The sequence below is a fragment of the Xenopus laevis genome, chromosome 3S (genome assembly GCF_017654675.1).
Source record: "Xenopus laevis strain J_2021 chromosome 3S, Xenopus_laevis_v10.1, whole genome shotgun sequence".
Classification (NCBI taxonomy): Eukaryota; Metazoa; Chordata; class Amphibia; order Anura; family Pipidae; genus Xenopus; species Xenopus laevis.
The window spans coordinates 99,269,014-99,292,615 of NC_054376.1; the positions used below are offsets into that span (position 1 = coordinate 99,269,014).

Genomic DNA, 23,602 nt, shown 5'->3' on the forward strand with positions numbered 1-23,602 from the left:
AAATATGCCATTTTTAAACATATTCATTCATTCAAACGTTACATCACGTGACTTTAATAAAACTGCAGGGGATCTCCCCGCTACACCCACCTAAAGTGTTTGGTAAATTCTTATTGCATTGCTTTGGGAGAGGTGCCGACCCCTCCAACCAACACTAGGAATCACTGACTTGGAGAGGCTGGGGGAATAGGAAACTTGTTTGTTATGGACTCCATTGGAAGAGACACTGAAGGAACCATTTGTGAGGTAAGAAGAGAACCAAGACAGGCCGTGTCACAAAGGCCAAGCGAATGAAGAGACTGGAGGAGCTCAAATGCAGCTGAGAGATCAAGCAGTATTAGTAGTGAGAAGTACTAGATTTAGCCATCAATAGGTCATTAGTTAGTTGAGTTAGGGCAGTTTCAGTAGAGTGCTGTTGCCTAAAACCAGATTGGAGGGGGTCCAGCAGGTTATTATCAGAAAGGAATAGTGTTAGTCGGTTATAAACTAGGTGCTCAATTAGCTTAGAGATGAAAGGTAACAGAGAGATAGGTCAAAGGTTATGAAGATAGGAGGGATCCATTTTTTTCAGAATGGGGGTAACAAGTGCATGATTTAGTTGAGAGGGAAAGATTCCAGTTGAGAATAAAGATTACACATCGATGAGAGATTGGCTTTGTGGAGAAGTTTGGAAAAAATGGGATCAAGTGGGCAGGTAGCAAGATGAGGGAATTCCACCAGGGACATAACTCCAAAGGAGGGCTCAGGAGTGAAAGGGGGAACTGAAAGGGTTAACTTCTATCCTTGAAACTTCTGTCCTTGCTCAAACTTCTTTGTGCAAAACATGCTTATATTGCACGTACTCCCCAGCTGGCCTGAGCAGCCCCCAATGCCCTTGGGCGAATATGTTTCTTATCTCTTCTTATCACGCATACCAGCACACCCCACTCTTACAACTTCTACAAAGTTTCTTTCTGGGGACACACAGAATAATACTTTTTTGTTTTCCCTTAGGCTAAGGCATACCTTTGTTACACGTCATATTGGCTATATAAGCAACTGCTGTAACCCTAATAAATCGGAACTTGCTTTGTAACACACGAGCCTACTGTGTCGTTCTTTGCAAGACCCCTGCGCAGTGTATCTGGAGGGTGTAATCAGATGGTTTCTGCCGTGCCAAGACGAACCAGTTCGCCTAGGGATAGCACAAGGATAGCACAGTGAAAGCCCGGGATTTCTCCTGTTCCTTTCAAGGAGGTATAGGGGTCCCATAATAAGGCTTTAATACATGTACAACCTCTAGACATTTTGGTGGCCAGCAGATTTTTGCTCCAAAATTGTCTGAAATTGAGGAAATTGCAAGAAATTTAGACTGGGGTTAGGGTTGCCATCTGGCTGGTATTTTACCGGCCTAGCCGGGAAAACACCTGCTGGGGGCGGTATTATAAATTTACCGGCAATGTAGCTGCAGGTAAATGTGTAATACCCCTAAAAAAGGACCTTGGACTGCCCCCAATCAATCAATCAAAACTTACGATTTTCGCTGCCTTCTGACGATTGTGCGGTGGCTCCACCCCATTTGACGTCACAATTTGTCCCTTTGACGTCATGATCCGCCCCCTTTGAAATCAAGACCCGCCCCTTTTGTTCCTGCCCCCACCACTGGCTGGTGAAAATTCTGTAAAAAGGTGGCAACCCTAACTGGGGTACAGAGCCCAAAATCTGGTAACTCCAGACTTCTACACATGTCAGTCCCATTGCACGCTGGGTATCGTAGTCTTACATTAAACTTGGCAAATTGTTTAACAAAAACTACATTACCCAACATGCATTGGGATACGCAGGCTTGACACACACATTTTAGCTGGTTTCCAAAGTACAAACCAGCCCAAAAAGTAGCCCAAAGCTGAACCTTGGCTAGTTTGTACTTTCAAAACCCGCCTGTGCTTTAAATTCGTAGCCCATTTTTTGCTGAAAACCAGCCAACCAGGCAACCCTGGTGCGATTAAACATCCAATGACCATAAACTGAGGGCATTTCCTCGCGCAAGACCCTGATTGGCGTACGTATGCTCCTCCCACCGGACACGGAAGTCCAGCGTTGCGAGAGCGTGCGCGCTTACACGTGGTTATAGCTTTCTCCTGCTCGTGTTCGATCCGATAAAAATGACCAAAGTGAAGAAGGAGGAATCTGAGGAGGCGCCCGAGACGCCGAGCAAGTCTTACGAGGAGCTGTTGGCGCATTTAAACCCTATCGCTAAACCGCTCGCGGGCCGCAAACTCACCAAGAAACTGTACAAATGTGTAAAGAAAGGTACCGCGTTTATTTCAATTACCGGCGGCTCTTACTTCGTTCTGGTGGCAGCTTCATTAGCGATTTAGTCTAAAACGTGTTCACGATGGACTTAGCGCTCACTCTGACTACTTGCGCATAAACGTGGCTGTAGGTATTGGGGCACAGAGCCGTCACTGATCTATATCAATACTGTGTATGTTTTCAGCGGAAGGTCGTGGCTAATGGAACTTCACTCTAATAACCAGGGCCCTGTTCATTGTTTTGAATTTCTGGATCGTGTTTATCTAATCTGCGTTCATTCATAGTAAACAGAAGTATAACTGATGTCAATTAATTAAATGTTACTAGTTTCTTCCTGGCTGTCACACTGTGAACTTTGCGGGGCTTCACTGTTCATAAACGCTGCCACTATTCACTGGAGGATCCCAGCAGTGAGTCAATTGACTATCTGCCTGCACCAGTTTTATGTAGTGTCCTTTATGGCAATAACACATGTATGTTGTCTCCCCCATTTTATCATGGGGAAATTCTATGCCATTGTTGAGAATTGCCAGGTCGCTGCGCTGAGGTGTTTTAATTTTAGAGATTCACAGCTCCGACAATGCCATGTGTCTCATTGCTCCTGTAGCGCATTGGGAAGACACTCAGCATTGCTCTCTGATTGCCCCTAAGAATAAAACTGGCCATAGATGCAAAGATCCGATCGTTCGAGGATTCCCCATCTCCCGACCTGCCACTAACCATTTAGATCAAATAAATTAGTAAAAGAACAGATCAGCCGATGTTCTGCCCCTGACAGCAATCGTACGAATGCTATGTCTGACCAAAGCTGGTGAGTCTCCCTCTGAAAATCGTACGATCGGCAATGCATACAGAGATATTATCGGCAGCCGACAAATCTTTTAACCTGTCCGATCGACCAAACAACTGATCTCCGCCGGACGAAAAATATTGCGACTCTCCACACGGTCCGAAAATCATATGAATCGAGGATTCGTACGATCAGATCTTTGCGTCTATGTCCAGCTTAAGGGACTACTTCTTAAAGGAAAAGTCCAAATGTTAGGCACCACCAAGTGAATGTATTTACTTACCTGAAACCCCGGGCCGGTGTTCATATCCGCAGAAAACTGCACAGGCCCAGGGTTATTCCAGTGAGCGCAACTGAGTGCTTCTCTTCCGGCTTCCTCTCGCGGCTGCGCATGCGCATTAGAGTGTAAAGCCGAACTTTAACTAAAAAGCCTGCTATTTCGTTCAACTGAACATGCATCTGCCCCAGGAAATTTGAGGCACCCCTAAGTGTGAAATGACTTTCCTTCTCCTTTAAAAAGAAGAAAAAAAATAGGACTTGCTTTGTTGGAAGTTTCTTCTAGCAATTAGGCCCTATATGATTGGTCATTGAAGGGTTAAAGTATGCCTTTTACTTACTCTACCAATATTTGGCATTCTTGAATTTTCAGAAAAGGTGTTTGTGATTTCAGGGTGCACATAAGAATCACAGCCACAAACAATGCCATTCCATTGTTTTTAGAAGAATTACATTGTTTAAAATCCCTTACAAGCATCACAAGGATCCATCTTTTTTTCTTTTTTTCGTTCAGCCATAAAACACAAGAATATTCGCAGAGGCGTGAAGGAAGTGCAAAAGTTCATCAACAAGGGAGAGAAAGGGTAAGCACATTTATTTTTTTAACTTCACATTTCACTAATGTTCTAATGGGTAAAGGCATGTTTGTTATGTAACACAATCTGTCTCTAATGTGTGTATAGAGCAGGGGGCCCCAACCTTTTATACATGTGAGCCACATTCAAATGTAAAGAGAGTTGGGGAGCAACACAAGCATGAAAAAAATTCCGGGGGTGCCAAATATTGCCTGTATTTGGCTATTTGGTAGCCCCTATGTGGACTTGGCAGCACACGTAATGTACTAAGATACTTGGGAAAATGACCTTTATTACAATTGTGGATTATCTGATAATAAATCTATAGCTTCTATTGTATGTTTTAACATTCCTGACTTTTACATTTCTAGCATTGTAGTAATGGCTGGTGACACCCTTCCCATTGAGGTTTATTGTCATATCCCTGTAATGTGTGAGGATCGCAGCATTCCTTATTCATACGTTCCATCCAAATCCGTGAGTATGCTTTTTCTTTTGATTTTTTTTTTTTTTCTGGACTGACCGCTCATTGCAGTGTATACCAGAAGAATGCTTTAGAAGTCCTGTTTTGAGACAAAGCAGTTGTCTGGAAACCTGTTTGCTCCTAAACAATTTATACACCTGTGTAAGCATTGCTGTACAAGGCATTCATTTATAGTTTTAAACATTTCTAGGACTGCAAAGAAATTTTCACTCATATTGAGCTTTAAATTGCTATAGGTGAAAACGGGGATTTTTCACAAATCTCTCCTAAAGGGTCTTTGAATCTAAGCACATGTGGCGAGCTTCACAGTATGGGAACTATTGGTGTTTACCAACATCTAGTATTTACCAAATCCAATCACTGTGAGATTAGTATGTCATTTTTACTTTACTCCATGGTCATGTTAGATACAGTATGTCACTAATAGTAGTTCCACTTGGTCAAATAGCAAAAACATATTCTTCCTCTATACAAAATCATCATTCATTGAGCTGGTCACACCCTAGATTTGTTTCTTGCAGGGGCTCCATAAGCCAGTTTAAAGAAGCCAGTCTCAAAATACGCTTCTTTGTCACACTTGCTAAACATTTTCTTTGTAATTGAATGGCACATGCACTATTGGAGGTGCTTTGCCATCAACTGATTTCTTGAGAATCTCCTAGACATGAAAAGTTCCTGTAATTGCACAGTGTGAACAAATGGCTTCTGGGTCTACTTTTAACAGATCTGTCTTTCACTCATAACCTTGTCTTACTTAGAATATGACAGACAAGATTCTGTGAGATGCACCAAGATTTGGTCCTATATGCTCTAATGTAAAATCCTTTCATGATCTTAAATTGGCTGTTTTCAATTGACTCATGTACATGCGATGCTTAGTTTTATCCAAGAAGTCCGTCATTCCAGCATGTATAATGAAAATGTTCTGTTTGTATGTAGCCCTGACAGTTGTCACTTCAGCTGACATCTCTATGTAGTCTGTAGATATTGTAAGGCCTGTTGAGCTATCTCTGACTTGTAAGATATTAGTTGATCATGACATCTATCCTAGAACAATATTTATATCTTGTATATTGTGATGCATTTGTTTCAGGACCTAGGAGCAGCTGCAGGCTCCAAGCGCCCGACCTGTGTGATACTGATCAAACCGCATGAAGATTACCAGGAAGCATATGATGAATGTCTAGAGGATGTACAAGCCCTTCCTTTACCCTACTGATCAGAATGATTTTGAGGATATTACTTTTCCATCAACAGTACTGGAGTACTGTAAAAAATTAGTACCAGACATTTCTTCATAAACATTTTATAAGCAATTTGCTTTAATATCTAAGTTGACCCTTATATCTAGGGCTGAGCTACTAGAGGGCTACAGCCCGTTGCCGATTAACAGAACCTGGTAACTTTTTTTTTTTTTTTTTACATGTTTTTGTAAATGGTTCCTACTTTTGGAAAGGGAGCTCCTTTTTAAATGGATGCTGACTGCTGCAGTACAGATCAACATGGCATCTTCCCCCTACCTGCTATCCTCAGATATGCATAGCACAGCGATAAGGGTCAAAAAAAAGGTTCATTTTCATTTTGAATATAGAAATTTCAAGGAATAAATACCCAATTGTTTTGTTTTTTTCTATAGATTATTTCTTCTTTAAAATAACTTCTCATTCTAGGATTCATTTGTCAAGTTGACAAAACCTGATCAATTAGTCTTTTTAGGGTCCAAAAATAAAGTACATGGTTTTTCTTTCAGGCAGGATGCATTTCTATTGTGACTTTTATTTGGCTTATGATGAATATTTGCCATTTAACCATCCTCCCCATTCCCACGTTTCATGTTTATCAGTGTTAAGAATCCTAGCATAGTACAGTGGTTCTGGGGCAAACTGATAGTTCATGCTGTGACATCATGTGGGTGGCAGAGAAAACTGAGAAAGCTTTTCGGCAGCCAGTAATGAGGAACTAGCAGCAATTGCCTGTAAGGCATTAGCATTTGTTTAATCTTGCTGCAAAGATCTCTGACCAGACCGGTATCCCTTCATTTAAACCTTTAAAGGGGTGGTTAGCCAGTATGCTTTAGAATGTGCTATTATTTTCAACTTCATATTTTATAGTTTTTAAATTTGCTTTTTTCTTCTGCCTCATTCCATCTTTTAGATGGGGGGCAAAGTGAGCCCAGCTGCCAAAACCATTGTTCTGTGAGGCTACAATTTTATTGTTATTGGCCTTTCTTATTCACCTTTCTGACTCATTCAAACCTCTGCTTGGTTTTAGACCCTAGCAACTATGTAAAAGCTGAAATTCCAAACTCCAGATCTGCTGAACAAAAAGCTAAATAATTCCAAAAGCTTAAAATCATAAACGATTAAGACCAATTGTCACAGAACCTCACACTATAAGTTACTTGGAAGCTACCACTTTAGAGGGGGTGTTTATCTTTCAACACTTTCTTTTCAGTTCAGTTGTTTTCCCATAAACAGAATTTTTCCAATTACTTCTAGTTGTGACTGTTCTAATATTGAAGCATGTTTCCTTTTTAGCCTTTTTATGTCTATCTAAAACAGCCGGTGGGCCGCTGACTATTGACTGTTCTAAATTATAAATTAGTTGATAAGTTCCTTATCTTTGTCCCTGCTGAGCCGAATCGGAGTTTCATAAAAAGCAGCTGTTAGAATTGATAAAATAGTTGCTAATAATTCACCAATGCTGCTCCCGGGAAACGTATAAACTGATGAAGCAAATTGTAACAGTTCAGAATCGGCACCTGAATTTCTATGCTGCCAGACTGAATCACCAGAGACAGGACCATAAATGTTTAAAAGCTGTTGTTAGGTTTGTGTGGAAACCAAAATATGGGTACAAGTAATTTGTGAAATATGTTTTCTTCCTTGGAAAATTTTCTGTGGACGCCCATTATATTGAGACCTCTATTTGCCATATGCTTGTGTAATCCTATGTATAATGGGCATTGTAATGTTCAGTAGACCCCTGGCATTCAATTTTAGTACGTTTACTAAAAATAGAGGGGTGGTTCCCCTTTGCATTAACATATAGTATGTTATAGATTTTAAGTAACTTGTCAAGTGGCTTCCATTTTTTTTTATAGTTTATTTATTTGCCTTCTGACTCAAATTTCAAATGGGGTCACTGACCCCATCTAAAAAAACAAATGCTCTGTAAGGCTACACATTTATTGTTATTGCTACTTTTTATTACTCCTTTCTATTAAGGCTGTCTCCCATTTATAGTTCAGTCTCTGTGCATGGCTGCTAGGCTAATTTGGACCTTAGCAAACCAAATTGCTTATTGCAAACTGGAGAGCCGCTAAATAACTAAAAAACAAAAGTAAAAATGGAAATTAATTGCAAATTGTCTTACAATGTCACTCTATACAGTGTATATAATAATAAACATTAAGAGAGTAAAGACAGATTCACAGATAGCGGTTTGTAAGGCTAAGGCCACACTAGGCGATAGCGCCGCGATTTGACTCGCGGCGACTTTTCGCCGCGACTTTTAAGCCGCAATCGCTGGGGAAACTTTTGCGCTGGCGTCTATGGGGAATCGCGTAAAATCGCCAGCGTAAAAACACACGCGGCGATCTTTTTTCTATTGTCGCTCGAAATCGCCTAGCGAGGCAATTTCGAGCGACAGTAGAGAAAAGATCGCCGCGTGTGTTTTTACGCTGGCGATTTTACGCGATTCCCCATAGACGCCAGCGCAAAAGTTTCCCCAGCGATTGCTTAAAAGTCGCGACGAAAAGTCACCGCGAGTCAAATCGCGGCGCTATCGCCTAGTGTGGCCTTAGCCTAAACAGGACAAGAAATCCTACAAATCTATCTCCACTAAAAGGGGCAGATTTATCAAAGGTCGAGGTGAATTTTCGAATGAAAACAAATTAGAATTTCAAGCTATGTTTTGTGTACTTTGACAGATTTGGGAATAGTCAAAATTCGATTTGAATTTGAAAAAAAAATTAAAAATTCAACTTTGACCATTCACCATCTAAAACCTGCCGAATTGCTGTTGTATAGGGCACCTCCTAGAACCTATTTGGAGTCAATTGGTGGACTTTGAAAGATCAAAGTTTTTTTTGGGGGGGGGGGGGCTTTGAATCGAATTCGATAAAATGCGCTATTCCTTTGATTCGAACAATTCTAATTTGGCCGAATACGGACCTATTCGACCAAAAAAAAACAAAAAAACTTTGACTTAATTTTGGTTGGTCTTCTTTAACTTTCTGGATCTAGAACCGCTAACTACACATTAAAGGGCCAGTAACACAGAAAAAGCTAAAGATTTCCCTGACCTTTCCCAGAATCTTATACTGGTACAAAAGTATCATACGTTCTACACATGGTGCCACATTTTCAAAACTAAGTTCAACTTATAGGTGGGAACTGTAAATTTCTGTAGTTGGACATTCAAAGGGTACTGCTGCAAGTAGTGGATAGAGATGCGAGGAATAGATGGGGTCGCAAGTCATACACCCGCCGGGGCCGGTCTTACAAATTTACCGGCAATGTACCTGCTGGTAAATTTGTAATATCCCTAACTAAAGCCCTTGGCCTGCCCCAATCTGCACAAAATCTACCTTTTCTTCGGCACCTGGCCAACTGCCAGAATATCTGTAAGACATTTTATTTCATACACTACACACTGGTTATGACCATAAAATGTGAAATCCATTTACATGGTGGGCTGGGAGGAAAATTGTTCCTTGTGTATATTTTTTCTAATACCAACAGTTCTCCATTAGGGGTCTGAAGCTTCCAACTAACAGTGCTGATCAATTAATGTTATCTCCACCAGGTGGCACGCTAAGCTGATCAGACACCAAAATGAAGCAAAAGTTTAGCTTTTCCTTATAATCTGTAAATATGAGTGGGTTATTAGGAAAAAACGGACAGAAGTTAAGAGTAGATGAAATATGTGTATATTGTTTCCCCCCAGGTGCTCCTATGGGCATTAAAGAAGGGTTAAAGAATTGCTAAACTAAGATGGAAATGACTCCTAAGGGTAGAACTACACGAGCGCTTTTGCAGGATGGTGTCAGATCGACAAAATGCATCCTACAAGTCTGATGTTGTCGTGTGGGTTGAAATACAATAGAACTGATACAAAAATCGTATGCGTAAACTACATGTAAAATTTTCCATCCAACCTGACACGGCTGTCAGATGTGAATGCTGCATGCTGCGTCTTCATCTGACAAAATATGGATTAATTATATCTTGGTTGGGATCAAGTACAAGCTACTGTTTTATTATTAAAGAGAATAGTCCCTGCGGTGGCTTGAACAGCAATTGTCATAAATGAGTTATGTGCAGCTGTTCCATTTTTCATTCTCTCTCATGCATTCTGCTGCTCATGGTGTTCTGCCATATGAAATTCCATGAAACACATGGGAACATTTAGCCTTTAGACTAGAGCGAGAGAAAAAGCCACAGTGACAGTTCCACTGGAGAAGGAACTAAGCAGAACACAAAGTGAATAAAAGGAGGGCTTCTAAGAATTTAGTCATTAAACATTATAATTACAGGGTAGTCCTTATGTAGGCACAATTCAGTGCCAGTAAATGTATCAGATGTAGGGTAACTCAGTATTTTTTTCTCTAACGTTGTACTACCATCTTTTGTTAGTTTGGCCTTTTTTTCTGGAGAATTAGTGCTGTAATAAAAAATACAGCATAATAGATTATAATAGACTCCCATACCTGTAACAAACAAGGTGGAAAAAGGTAACTTCAAGAGGCATGCACTCCTTAAAGGGGTTGTTCCCCTTTGAGTTAACTTTTAATATGACGTGCAGAGTGATATTCTGAGACAATTTGCAATTGGTTTTCATTTTTTATTATTTGTGCTTTTTGACTTATTTAGCTTTTTATTCAGCAGCTCTACAGTTTGCAATTTCATCAGTCTTGTTGCTAGGATGGAAATTACCCTAGCAACCACGCATTGATTTGAATAAGAGACTGGAATATGAATAGGAGAGGCCTGAAAAAGAAAGATGAGTCATTAAAAGTAGCAATACCAATACATTTGTAGCCTCACAGAGCATTTATTTTTAGATGGGGTCAGTGACCCCCATTTGAATGCTGGAAAGTCAGCAGAACAATGCAAATAATTCTAATACTATAAAAAAAAATAATGAAGGCCAATTGAAAAGTTGCTTAGAATTGACTGTATGACATATGTTACACCCCTTTAATGTTGTATTTTAACTTTAAAAACCCTGAAGAAAGATGCAATATTATAACATTCTGAGTGCAATATTCAGGTTTATACTGTATATTATGTCTCTGTGCTGCATTAGCATGTCCTCAGCAAGTGTATGTATCTATGATAATTCAGCCTTATTGCTTCCCACTGGATACCAAATTCCATGTGATTTAGCCTTGATATACTTATGTTGTGTCAAACAACATCAAATGGTGTTCAGCTGTTATTTCCCATTCAGCATTCTCCAGCTATATTTATCCTTTCTCTCTCTCTCTCTCTCTGATATAACCAGTCAAGTCCAAGTTCTGAAAATGAATCTGATTTCAAAACTGTTTGGGAGACAAGAAGCAGGAGGTGAAAGAATTCCAGTAAATTGCATGAACCTTATGTATAATGAGCAGATAAATCAGGCTGCACCCATGGGTCTGGCAATGCATGACAGATTGATTCCCAAGGTGATAAAAGCTATGTCTAGTACACTATTCTATTTCCATACTGTCATAATGTTAAAATAAAGGCTGGGGGAGGTTCTGCTCCTGAATGCTCATGATATGTATATGCTGCTTGGGAAAAAACTGATTTAATGGTTAGTATGATTCCCCATTTAGTATCAATCATTGGTCGTATACATTATTAATTCACTATTGCAGTATTGGCACAGATTAAAGATGGACCCGTGTGTAAAAGAAATATTGGAAATGATGGGTTCAGGTTGTAATACACATCACAATTCCTCCCCATGCAAACACATGCTAAGATGAATATTGATGCCTGAGTTGCGTTCGATTTTTCGCCGGGTGTCGATCCGACGAAAAACGCTCATGTAGTTCTACCCTTAGTATGATGTAGAAAGTGATCTTCGGGGACAATTTGTTATCATATGTGGTTTTTGAGTTATTTAGCTTTTTATTCATCCGCTCTCCAGTTTGCAGTTTCAGCAATATGGTTGCTAGGCTCTAAATCACCCTAGCAACCACGTACTGATTTGAATAAGAAACTAGAATATGAATAGGAGAGGCCTGACTAGAAAGTGAGTAGTAAAAAGTAGCAATAACAATACATTTGTAGTCTTAAAGAGCATTCGTTTTTAGATGGGGTCAGTGAACCCCATTTTGAAAGTTGGAAAGATTCAGAAGAAAAAAAGACAATTAATTTAAAAAATTGACCATTCTATAACATACTAAAATGTAACTTAAAGGTGAACTACCCCTTTAAGCTGCCTATTTTTAAGGAGTAGTGATGGGCGAATTTATTCACCAGGAATGGATGTGCAGAGAGTTTCCGCACTTCGCCACCTGCAATTTCTTTCACAAAACTGCTTGTGATAATTTGCTACAACAAAAAAAGTTGTGCGCGTAAATTTTTATTGATGCCCATTGACTTTACTGCATTTGGACAAAAGAATCGCGCGCATTAAAATTGTTGAGCATCAAAATTATTTTGACGCCCATTGACTTCAATGCGTTTTTCAAATTTTTTGCCGTTTCGTGACTTGTTTCGGAATTTCTGCAAATTTTTTGGCAAAGCGAAACGGGACACATTCGCTCATCGCAACTAAACGGGCCAAAAATGAGGTGCACCAGAAACAGCCCTATTAGATTGACATTAAATTGTCTCATGCAAGTGAGTGTATAGTAACTGCTGCCTGAAAATGCCTTTTGTCTTGGATCCTCAAGATTATAAAGATCACAGTTTGTCAGCGGCAGATTGGAAACAAAGAAAATAACGTCTCCCTTGTTGTAATTCTTTGGAGGGTGCAAGATTACTGTATTCCCAGCAGTTTTAATTTTTTCCTACTTACTAGACATTAACACGTCTCTCACTAACTAACTCGTCTAGTCATTATTCCTTTAAATAACCACCACTGCAAATGAATGGGGAATTGGCAGTTTGGGAAGAACATACAGTGTGTGCTGGGATGCTTCATGCCAGTATGGAGCAGAGATTGGTAAATCTGACGACATCAGAATGGGAAGCATCACTAAATCGTAGTTCATTATAAAATGTATTTATTTAAAATCAATGTATATTCCAAATAAGTCTGTTTCCGACTTGGTGTAAAGGGTACAGCAATTTGTACGGAGATGCATGTTTATTGGCCAGCCACGCTGGACTGTTGCCTTATCAAGCAAATTCCCACCAGGCAACATTACTCCACAGCTACACATTTAAATGAATGAAATGGCTGTGAATCAGACACCCAGGTTCCAAAAATGTATGACATTTTTGGGCATGTGATTAAACTTTTCCGGCACATTTGGTGGGAGTCAAGATACAGCTTCAGATTCAGTTTCTACTCCTTCTGCCAAGTTTTGGGGCCACCCACAATATTTTACTCTCAGATCTCAGGCCTCCATCTCCCTGCAGCTGCGGGTAACAAGTCGGCACTTGCTGCTCTTAAGTAGGTGAGAGAATACTGATGAGCAAGAATTGCACGCATACAGGAAAGCTGTAGGACATAGAGTGCTGTATCTTCAGTTGAGTGTGAGAATGCAATGAATCAGACTGCACTGCACAATGGGTGGAATGTGGCTACTTTGCAGAATGTTAAGATTTACTATAATGGTATTATGGCTACATCATATTATTTGCTTGCATCTTAAAAAATGGTTTCTTGTTAGTAATGGCTTGGTCTACAATTGGAATTTTTATAGGCAACCACACATACATATCAGCCATTTGACTCATTGATGTATAGGTAACATAATTTAAAGGAGAACTAAAGCTAAATTAAGAAGTAGGGCAGGAATGTTGTACATTATGTTTTGGGCTTCTGTACCAGCCCAAGGCAACTACAGCCTTTTAGCAGTAAAGATCTGTGTCTTCAGACATCCCCCCAGTAACTCCCCATCTTCTTTTCTGCTGATTCACTGCACATGCTCTGTGCTGCTGTCACTTATTGAGCTTAGGGACCCACTCACAATATAATGAACCTATATAATATAAATGTCACAATATAGGACTGATGATTAAATAATTCAGATAATTTGTACATGACAGCTCAGAAGCCAGCACAATTAGCATGCTAATTTAATAGTCAGTCCTTGAATGCAAAAGCAAACATTTTCTACTTGATGATTTGCTTAGCTTCTCAATATCCGCTCAAAGCACACTGAGCATGTGTGTGTCACAGACACTCCTAACAAAATCCCACATGGGAAACTCCTGTGATACCTTTGAAGGTCTGGATCATTACTACGATAGATATACTGAACCTTTAGTCTGGTTCAATAAGCTCACTACATTAAATATGGTATTTCTAGCCATATTCATTTTTAGGCTTAGTTCTCCTTTAAGGAACGAACAGGGCTTAGATCTTTGCTGGCTCTGCCAACAATAGGGACAAAAAGCAATAGCTAAAGAACCCTAGAAAGAAGGACAAACAATGGATTTTCACAATTGTAGGGACTTAACTAGGAGCACAAGTTTTTAAGGATTGTAACAGACGTTAAAACGTAAGTAAAGCCCGGAATATCCCTTATGTATTATCTAGTGTCATAGGTTGTTATGCAACCAGCATCCCATGCCAAACTTACGTGTTCCTATGGCGTGGTCCTCTTGGGGTATAGTTTATGTACCACACCTTGTGTTTATTCCCTTACCTTTAGATTGTAAGCTCTTTTGCACAGGGCCTTCCTCACCTTTTGTAACATTATTGGTTGTGATGTATGTAACTCCATATGTTCTATGTATGCAATTCATGTGATTTCGATCACATTTACTTTACAGCGCTGCGAAATATATTGGCGCTATATTAATACATGTTAATAATAATAATTACAATACCCAACTAAAGGTGCAAGATACTGGCTTTTATATTCCTGGAGTCTAAAGGAAGGGGTTCATGCTGGAGGAATGCAGATAAATGAGGTTTGAATGGGAAGGGGTTTCTGCCCACTGGAACAGATGCAGTGGCCCCATGCCCTTAGGGTTTGGGCACACAGAGCTCTAGGCCCTGCTGCTCTCAGTCTGCATATTTTAGCAGGCGGAGAGAAGCGGATCAACTCCAGCAGAGGTCAGCCTAAAGATGCCTTTCGCTTGTGCAGTGATCCCAAACCAGTGGCTCATGTGCTACTCACCAACCCATTGGATGTTGCTCCGAGTGGCCTCAAAGCAGGTGCTTATTTTTGAATTCCAGGCTTTTGGTTGCATTAAAACCAGACGTACTGCCAAACAGAACCTCCTATAGGCTGCCAGTCCACATAAGGACCTTCAAATAGCCAATCATAGCCCTTACATTGCACACCAGGAAATGTTTGCATGCTTGTGTTGCTCCCAAAGGCCTTTTATTTTTGAATGTGGCTTGTGGATATCAAAGGTTGGGGACCCCTGCTCTTGTGTATTTGGGCTGACCTCCGCTGTGTGTGAATTAGCCTTATATCAATGGATTGATAGCAGTGATGGGCAAATCTGTCCAGTTTCGCCGAAAAATTAGTTAAACCCCGAAAAAAAATTGTGAAACGCATTGAACTCAATGGTCGTCAAAATAATTTAGATGCGTGAAAATTTTACGGTGTGACAACTTTTACAAAGGCAACTTTTTGTCCAAATGCATTGGGCATCAACATCATTTTGATGTGCAACAATTTTTATGCACTCAACAATTTTACATGTGCGGCTCTTTGTCCAAATGCATTAAAGTCAATGGGAGTCCAAATTATTTTGACGCTAGACAATTTTTACATGCTTAAATTTTTCCGGCGACGATTTTTTGCAGCAGTTTTGTGCAAAAAAACTCACAGGTGGTGAAATGTGGAGATATATTGCGAATCCATGCCTGCTGAATAAATTCGTCCATCACTGGAGGGTACAGCTTCGTGTGCCCATGCCCTTAGAAACAAGATTGTATTTATCAGTTATTTTAATGTCTAATTCGGGACATCTAGGTGTAGTTGTAGAAGTTGCACTCCCCAGATCATTTATTTCCCAAGGTTTTAACCTACTTCGTGTTTTTCTCTTCATTCTCCCATAAGAAAAGTCTCATTCATAATTATGGAAACAACCCAATTTATTTGTGAAATACAAACCAAATAATTGGTTCATATTGGATAAAAAATGAAAACTGTAATAAAAGCACAAATGTAAAATGTTACTTCATTAATGTTATGTAAGTGCCAGCAAACAGACCAGCTTCTCTTTCCTGGTTTGCAAAACCCCCAAATAATGTGTGATTGTCGTCATACCCATCTACCAGATGATGGACTGGGTGCTGGGAAATACAGACCAGACAATAGCAGTGAGTCCCAGATGGTAGAGACCGAGTATAGCACTGATAAGCAACCTTCTGCATTCATGCTGTTGCAAACAAGTTTACCTTGCAGTGGGATGCTTGGAAGAGTTGTTGCCTATTCCTAGGACAGAACTTACAATTTGTTAAGATGGTGAATGCCAGAATTGTACCATGTGAAATGGCATACTCAGCAAAACAGGCCTGCCATTTTGCTACCATTCCTAAGCTATAAGTGGAGAAACATCCACATGCATACAGGGGCATCCCATAAATGTAAACAAACTAATGATGCCTCTGTGTATTAAGAACTGATCATATGTACAAAAATAAGGGAGGTATTTCTGTTTTTGTCTGTAATAAGTTAGAATTGTGACCTCACTTGTCAGTGGTCAGGAATTTTGAACATACAATTATTTATGCTCCAGTCACTATATACATGTGATTATGCTGCTAGTTCCACTCACACATTCAAATCTCTTCACATCCTTTAAATATTTAGAAGATCCAGCTTTGTCAATTGCATGTATATTGGGTATAACCCATTGCCCCTGAGTGATAAAAACTATAATAAAATTAAAATTCAGGTGGCAACAAAGAGGCATCACTTATGCACCAAGATGCATATCAGCCACACAGTGAACCTGAAGTTGCAGGGGCTTACATCTAAAGTTGGACATAGATGTAAACATTTTTTAAAGATCTTTTTGTTATCGTAAGACCACAATTATCTTGAAACGATGGTTTAAATGTACGATTTGTCCATCATCTAAAAAAAAAAAAATTCAAACGATATTGCCAGGTAGCTGCCTGCTGGGCCCTGCAAACATAGATAGATTGCACTAGGACCAATACAACAGGACCTAGGACCGACAGATGTCGGATGAAAAATCGTAAGATGCACGATCGTTCGTTCCCACTAACCTCACGATAATTTGACGGATTGGTCGGATTGCACTGAAATCGATCGTAGCCAATGACAAAACTTTGCGCCTATGGGGACCTTTACATACAAGTCTAATGTACAGAAACTCCTGTTGTGAAAGTCCTGTGTCTCACTGTGTACATTCTACTGAGCACAGTTCTCATACATTGTTCCTCAGTTCAGAGAACAGATTAGTAATCAGCTGCTGTTGGGTGAGCACTAGAGCTCCTAAACATCAAAGCTTGTCTTTTCAGAGGTAGCACAAATGGCTTTCTAGTTCTGAGCAAAGTGCTGCAAGAAACCTGCACAGACAGATGCCTACAAGGGCTTTCACTGTAAAACATGTTTCTAAACATACCTATTGCCTCTAAAGTCACCAGCATGATCCCTAAAAGAATCATGGTGCCATGTATACAGTGTGCACATATAAAGTGATTGAACCCTTTAAAGGAGAAGGAAAGCTACCAAGGCAGTTTATTGTCAATAGATTAGCCACAACAGTGCAAGCTAGAACGCCATTTTTATTCATCAGAATTCTTTTCTATACTAGAGTTAACCGCTCTAGACACTATCTCAGTTTGTTTATGATAGTAGCTGCCATATTAGCTTGCTTTGACATCACTTCCTGCCTGAGTCTCCCTGCAGCTCATAGCTCTGGGCTCAGAATATAGCAGGGAGGGGAGAGGGAAGCAAACTGAGCATGCTCAAGCCCAAGAGCTGGAGGTTTATACTAAAAAACAGGAAGTCTGGTACAGAAGCCCATGTGTACACAATAGAAGGAAAGAAATGCAGGGTTTCTTTTGACAGAGGACTCAGAGTAGCATTACTTTGAGGGTTTACTAGTGTATTCACATAGGCCTTTCTAATAAAGCTTACTTAGATGTAACCTTTCCTTCTCCTTTAACGAAGGCAGATATCATACCATTGAGTAGGCAGAGAGCACTTCCTTCTTTTCTTCTAAAGCCTTTGGAGACTAATTATAAGGAATAAGCTATATTAAACTGGACCATGATTGTATAAATGAAGGCCCAAAGATACACCACTCTGGACAGTGATTATAAATGCCATTTTTTGGACTGATACCGCCCTCTTTTTGGCAGTCTAGCACCCAACATTGTTTCTAGCTAGGAAGGTGGCACACTATGCTAATACATTAAAGAGAGATTAAGAAAGACCATCTTGCCCATGAAGTGCATGTAAAGGCACAGTGTCATTCTCAGGGGAACCAAAGGCAATAAAATGCTCTGTAAAACATTTCTTACAGTGAAAATAATATATATTTAATTTGTTTACAAGCTGATTCCATGGGTGTAACAGAACATGATTCTCTCTTCAACTCGGCCTATTGGAGTGGTATTCCTAGCTCTGATCTTTTGTTAATTGGCAACACATTTTGTGGGAACCAAGTGAAAGTGTATTTCAGAATTTACGTGATGGTCACACCTATCACTGCTAGTGATACCACATTACACCACCACAACGTTTTAACATGACTATCTGTGTGTGAGGATATCAGAGTCTCATCTCCTGCAAATAGCAGTTCTGCCATGATAGAGAAACATTTTTGGGAGTTCCATGTTCAGGTTTCCACTGTATCCATCCAGCTGGCAGGGGAACTCAGAGACTGTCCCACACCCTGCCTTAATTCTAGGACCTGCCTCTCAAGAGCCTGATTGCGTTGATACATCTCCAGGTAACTAGATTGTATCTCCTTTTGGTACCTCAGCACTTTATCCTTTTCCTCCTTCCAGACTTTTCGTTCAGTCTCAAAAATTAATATCTGGGCTTCATTCTGACGCCTTTCAAGCATTAGCTCTGCCCGTAGGCGCTCTACGTCTATAGTGTCTGAGCTATCCCTTGGCAAATCTACTGGAGTTTGACTTTTGACATCTTCTAAAGCCTGGAGGCAATCTGAGAGTTCTGCAGATTCCTTTTCTTTTTCCTTCACTAGGGCTTTTGCCTCCCGAAGCTGAACCTTCAGACTGACCACTTCCCCAAGCTTAAGATTGATCTCTGCTTGTGAGTCTCTCAGCTGTTGCTTAAGGAAAGAAATCTCTCCAGCTTTCTGAGAAATCTGTGTGGGAGACAAAGGATAAAATCGGTAATGAGTTACTGTTAAGATATACACTGTATAATCTTCAGGAGGCTATTTAATGTTAAAAAGAGAATGCAAAAAAAAACCTATGGCACAGCTAGTGCTCTTTGAGTGCTGGTTCCTTTCTTAAAATGCAGCACCAATGCACCCAAAATCTCCTCCAAATGCTTTCTACAGGAAACATAAACACCAGTAGGACTATTCAATTGATTCTCACCTGATTTTAACAGACAGCAGCAAGCAGTGATAATGGGATTTTTTTTCAATGCCGCATTATGAGAGCACCAGGCAAAATGCAAGAAAACTCCATGTGAGCCATTGAGGTAGTAGATGGAGAAAACACTGGTGCAAATGTGCTTAACCTTGCAAAAGCACTTGAGCAATTACATTTTTTTTTTTTTTTTTAAAAGGTGGTCGGAAGGTAATGTTTTACAATAATAAACAAGAAGTAATTTGTGCATATAAAAGATTAAATTTTTTTGCATTTTTCTACCATTGTAGCATGAAGTTCAGTAAGATTTTACATTTTTTTCCCTGGTTAAGATTGGATCTGGGCTTGGCCAGATACTGACTGGTCAGGCCTGAAAAAACAGTCAGCGAAGGACCACACCATTCCATGTATTTCGTGCACATGCCTGTAAGGCAACCCACATAATGGCTTTAAAAATAAAGAATCTGAAATATAAGATAGAAAATGCCTTTTTTTCGATTTGCCTGAATACAGGATCTCCCCAAAAATCCTTCATATCAACAAACCAAAAAATAAGAAATCCAGCACTTTAAAGCTGCAAGACAGCAATAGGAATCCATATTGCACAGTATTTCTGTATGGAAATGCTCACCATATGTGTCAAATAAAAAGAGGAGTGCGTTCCTTCTGACACATATGTTTTGCATTTCTTTCTATACAGAAATACTGTGCAATATATATTCCTTTTGCTCTCTTGAATCTTTTAAGTGTTGGATTTTTTTTATTTTGGAACAACATGAATGGCCAAATTGGACAAATATTTGCTGGAATGGCAGCCCTGACAAAAGAGTGGGTCTTGATATGTATACCATTTATGTATTCATGACCTAGGTCATTGGCAGGACTGCTTTCTATAGATCTTTATGAATACATCAAATGCACACGTGACTGCTAAAATGACTTTAGCCTTTATGTTTCTAACCTTACCTCCCACTTTGAGTCCTCTAAGTTTGGGCCAGAATTATCTGACTGGGATTGTTTTTGTCTCAGCTCCTCATTCTCGCCCTGTAGGGAGTTGAGCTCCTCCTGAAGACGCTTCTTTTCCTGCTGCACTTTGTATAATTGCAATTGTAGGGCTCTTTGGCTGCGTAGAGCCTGCTGGGAAATCTGTTGCAACTTAGACATGTACATCTGTTTCAGCTCATCCAGCTCTTCCATCCAAAGCCGACGCTTGTCTTCAAACACCTGTGAGAGTTCCCGAGGGGGTAACAGTACATAAAGATGAATCATGTAGATCATGTCTGACAAGATATTGTGTAATGTGAACTTTATCTCATGTCAACTTCTGCACATTCCAGCGCTTAAACAGAAATCCAATATCATGTAATGGGGGGGGGGATTGTTTATTACAGAGAATGTAATTATCTTTAGAATATAAGGACAATAAAAATGTTACATAAATAACATTGCCTGTGGCCTCAGGACTTTATGTGATGATGCAACTCCTTAATGACTTTCTAATAACCTTATAATGACACACAAAATGTCTTAAGTGGGATCTGGAATGATCCCAAGGGGTTGGCCTTTGTAAGATTCAGTTTAAAAAGCAATAATGCATAGGATTTGAATTACTATTTAAAGATCAGAGTATCAACAATTAAAATTATGCAGATCAAATTTTGGGTCCGGATACTTGAGAATTCATATTATACATTCTGGTTAATAATGCCACATGACATGTACCTGCTACTTTATAATACAAAGATGTTAAGAGTTCTCTGATCTGTATAACAGCCTAGGACCTTAGGCTAGGCCAGTCTATTGTGGATTTTCTGCAGGCCGAGGATCTGCTACCTTGCCTGCACCGGACGCAATGTAAATGTAAAACCATTCCATGAAAGCGCTCATACATGGTGCGCACTGACATCTAGAGACTGCTTTGTAGTCCTTGGTATGGGTATTGATACCTGTCCAGTTTATACTAACATACTAAAGATGGCCATACATGGACCTCCCTGAAAATCGGCCAGATATTGAGCTGAACAAGGACTGTATTGACTCATTGATGCACTCCTTACTTCTGATGGTTTGCATCTCCATAGCTGTGATGTGGTCGTTGGGCCACCCAACACATGGATCAGCCTGGTATCATCCACTTCAAGGTGGGCATATCAGAGAAAGATCCACCTGTTTGGCAACCTCGCCACACAATTGTATCTTTTAACATATGGCCAGCTTAAAGGGATACCGTCATAGAAAAACATGTTTTTTACAAAACACATCAATTAATAGTGCTGCTCCAGCAGAATTATGCACTGAAATCCATTTCTCAAAAGAGCAAACAGATTTTTTTATATTCAATTTTGAAATCTGACATGGGGCTAGATATTTTGTTTCCCAGCTGCCCCAGTCATGTGACTTGTGCCTGCACTTTAGGATGGAACTACTTTCTGGCAGGCTGTTATTTCTCCTACTTAATGTAACTGAATGTGTCTCAGTGGGACTTGGCTTTTACTATTTAGTGCTGTTCTTAGATCTTCCAGGTTATCTTGTGTTAGGGAGCCGTTAACTTGTGTTAGGGAGCTGTTATCTCATTACCTTCCGATTGTTTTGTTGTTAGGCTGCTGGGGGGAAAGGGAGGGGGTGATATCACTCCAACTTGCAGTACAGCAGTAAAGAGTGATTGAAGTTTATCAGAGCACAAGTCAGATGACTTGGGCAGCTGGGAAATTGACAATATGTCTAGCCCCATGTCAGATTTCAAAACTGAATATAACAAAATCTGTTTGCTCTTTTGAGAAATGGATTTCAGTGCAGAATTCTGCTGGAGCAGCACTATTAACTGATGTATTTTGAAAAAAATTTTTTTTCCCATGACAGTATCCCTTTAAGTCTAAATGGGACATTAGCAGTATACCATTGTTTTTAAAAGGGTTGTTCACCCTTAAATTAACTTTTAGTAGGATGTAGTGAGTGATATTCCGAGACCACTTGCAATTGGTATTCATTTTTTTATTATTTGTGGTTCTTCAGACATTTAACTTTTTATTCAGCATCTCTCGAGTTTGCAGTTTCAGCAATCTGTAATCCATGCTTTGTGCTGAATAAGAGACTGGAATATGAATAGGAAGAGGGCCTGAACCTAATTAATAAAATAATTAATAAACAGAAGCAATAACAATAAATGTGCAGCTTTACAGAGCATTTGTTTTTTAGATGGGGTCAGTGACCCCCATTTGAAAGCTGGAAAGTGTCAAAAGAAAAAAAGTCAAATAATTCAAAAACTAGAAAAAAAATAAATGCCAATTGAAAAGTTGCTTAGGATTAGGCATTCTATAACATACTAAAAGTTAACTTAAAGGTGTATCACCCCTTTAATAGGAGACAGAAATTTAGAGAAAAAAAAGAGCCACCAGAACCTTAAGACTATTCCTTAACCCAATGATCATTTCTAAAACCCTCAATGACCATTTGGATTAAGGGAATATTTTACATAAATTTATTGTTGAGTATTCAAATACCAACCTGAGTGAAAGGATCGTCATTGTCGCTTGCGTTCCTCCTCAGCTGCTGCGCTTCCATCCCTTTCTCTTGAAGTCTCTTCTCCAGTTGGCGCGCTACATCTTCTACTGATTCAGAATACTCATATGGTGGTGGTGGCTCCCCTGAACACTGCAGACGGCTCAGAGTGGCCATGTTTCTGCACGAGAGAGTACCTTTCTCACCAGCCATGGTGTCTCGGAGCCCTCGTGAAGCACGGTCCAGCGACCCTCCAATGTGATTTATATGTCCCAAGGAAGCACTGATTTGTCCCCTTGCTACAGTGAAGCTGGGGCTGTAAGAGTTTAAACTATTGATGGAGTTTTGTTTTGAATCAGACAGACTGTCATCGTCTTCATCATTTCCACTTTCACTCGGATTATTTGAGTGACTATTGCTTGGCTGTAAGGGACCACGGCAGGGCGGACTGCCCACGCAACCCAGTGTGTTCAGACTGCCATTGCTTTTGGATAGTTTGTTGGTAGACTGATGCAAGCTCTGAATAGACATGAAGGCCTTTACATTTGACTTCAAGGCAGAAGGTCCAAAGCGAGACTGAAGCGAAAAGAGGTTTAAAACCATTATTCTCTTAAACAGCACCATTTTTATTGTAGTTTGTGTTGTTCATTATTCAGTTATCTGCAAAGGATTGTCAAAATAAAGCAGTAGTAGAAGACTGGATTTATTAATGCAAGGTGCAGTTGTATAGATCCCTACGTACAGAATCCCTACGCAGATATAATTAGACCCCCTCATTAATCCTACAGCTCTCTCTCCTTCCCTGTAATTATTTATATAGCACTACATATGTTCACCATACATTACAAGGCATAAACACAATCTGGGTTATAGTTATTCTAAATTAGACAGAAAAAAATAAATATTTAAGTGGTAGGGTTTTCACAGTCGGGATAACTTACAACTAGATTCCTCTAAGGTAATGGTTCCTAAACTGTGGTGTTGGCCCCCTGGGGAGATTTGGACTAG

At 39.8% G+C, this 23,602-nt stretch overlaps 2 protein-coding genes across 2 annotated transcripts in view; one reads left to right on the plus strand and one right to left on the minus strand.

Annotated features, from left to right (window-relative positions):
- The first annotated feature begins 2,013 nt into the window (after window positions 1–2,013).
- nhp2.S (NHP2 ribonucleoprotein S homeolog) lies at window positions 2,014–6,169 on the plus strand. Its single transcript, XM_018256085.2, has 4 exons — window positions 2,014–2,292; window positions 3,876–3,945; window positions 4,308–4,413; window positions 5,514–6,169. Exons 1-4 carry the CDS (start codon window positions 2,145–2,147, stop codon window positions 5,637–5,639), a joined length of 450 nt encoding a protein of 149 aa, XP_018111574.1. The 5' UTR covers window positions 2,014–2,144; the 3' UTR covers window positions 5,640–6,169.
- An 11,879-nt stretch (window positions 6,170–18,048) lies between these two features.
- The window catches only part of n4bp3.S (NEDD4 binding protein 3 S homeolog), a 33,584-nt gene continuing 28,030 nt past the window's right edge, over window positions 18,049–23,602 (minus strand). Inside the window, exons 3-5 of the mRNA XM_018256086.2 lie at window positions 22,601–23,170; window positions 20,063–20,320; window positions 18,049–18,864 (exon numbers count right to left, since the gene is read on the minus strand). Coding sequence (XP_018111575.1) covers window positions 18,370–18,864; window positions 20,063–20,320; window positions 22,601–23,170 — 1,323 coding nt within the window. The 3' untranslated portion in view covers window positions 18,049–18,369. The remainder of the gene's footprint in view (window positions 18,865–20,062; window positions 20,321–22,600; window positions 23,171–23,602) is intronic.

Bases quoted from the DNA above. Each gene is read 5' to 3' on its own strand.
- nhp2.S (XM_018256085.2), top strand. From the start codon at position 2,145: ATGACCAAAGTGAAGAAGGAGGAATCTGAGGAGGCGCCCGAGACGCCG. The intron at 2,293-3,875 runs GTACCGCGTTTA...TTTTTCGTTCAG, and splicing joins GTACAAATGTGTAAAGAAAG to CCATAAAACACAAGAATATT. The intron at 4,414-5,513 runs GTGAGTATGCTT...CATTTGTTTCAG, and splicing joins CATACGTTCCATCCAAATCC to GACCTAGGAGCAGCTGCAGG.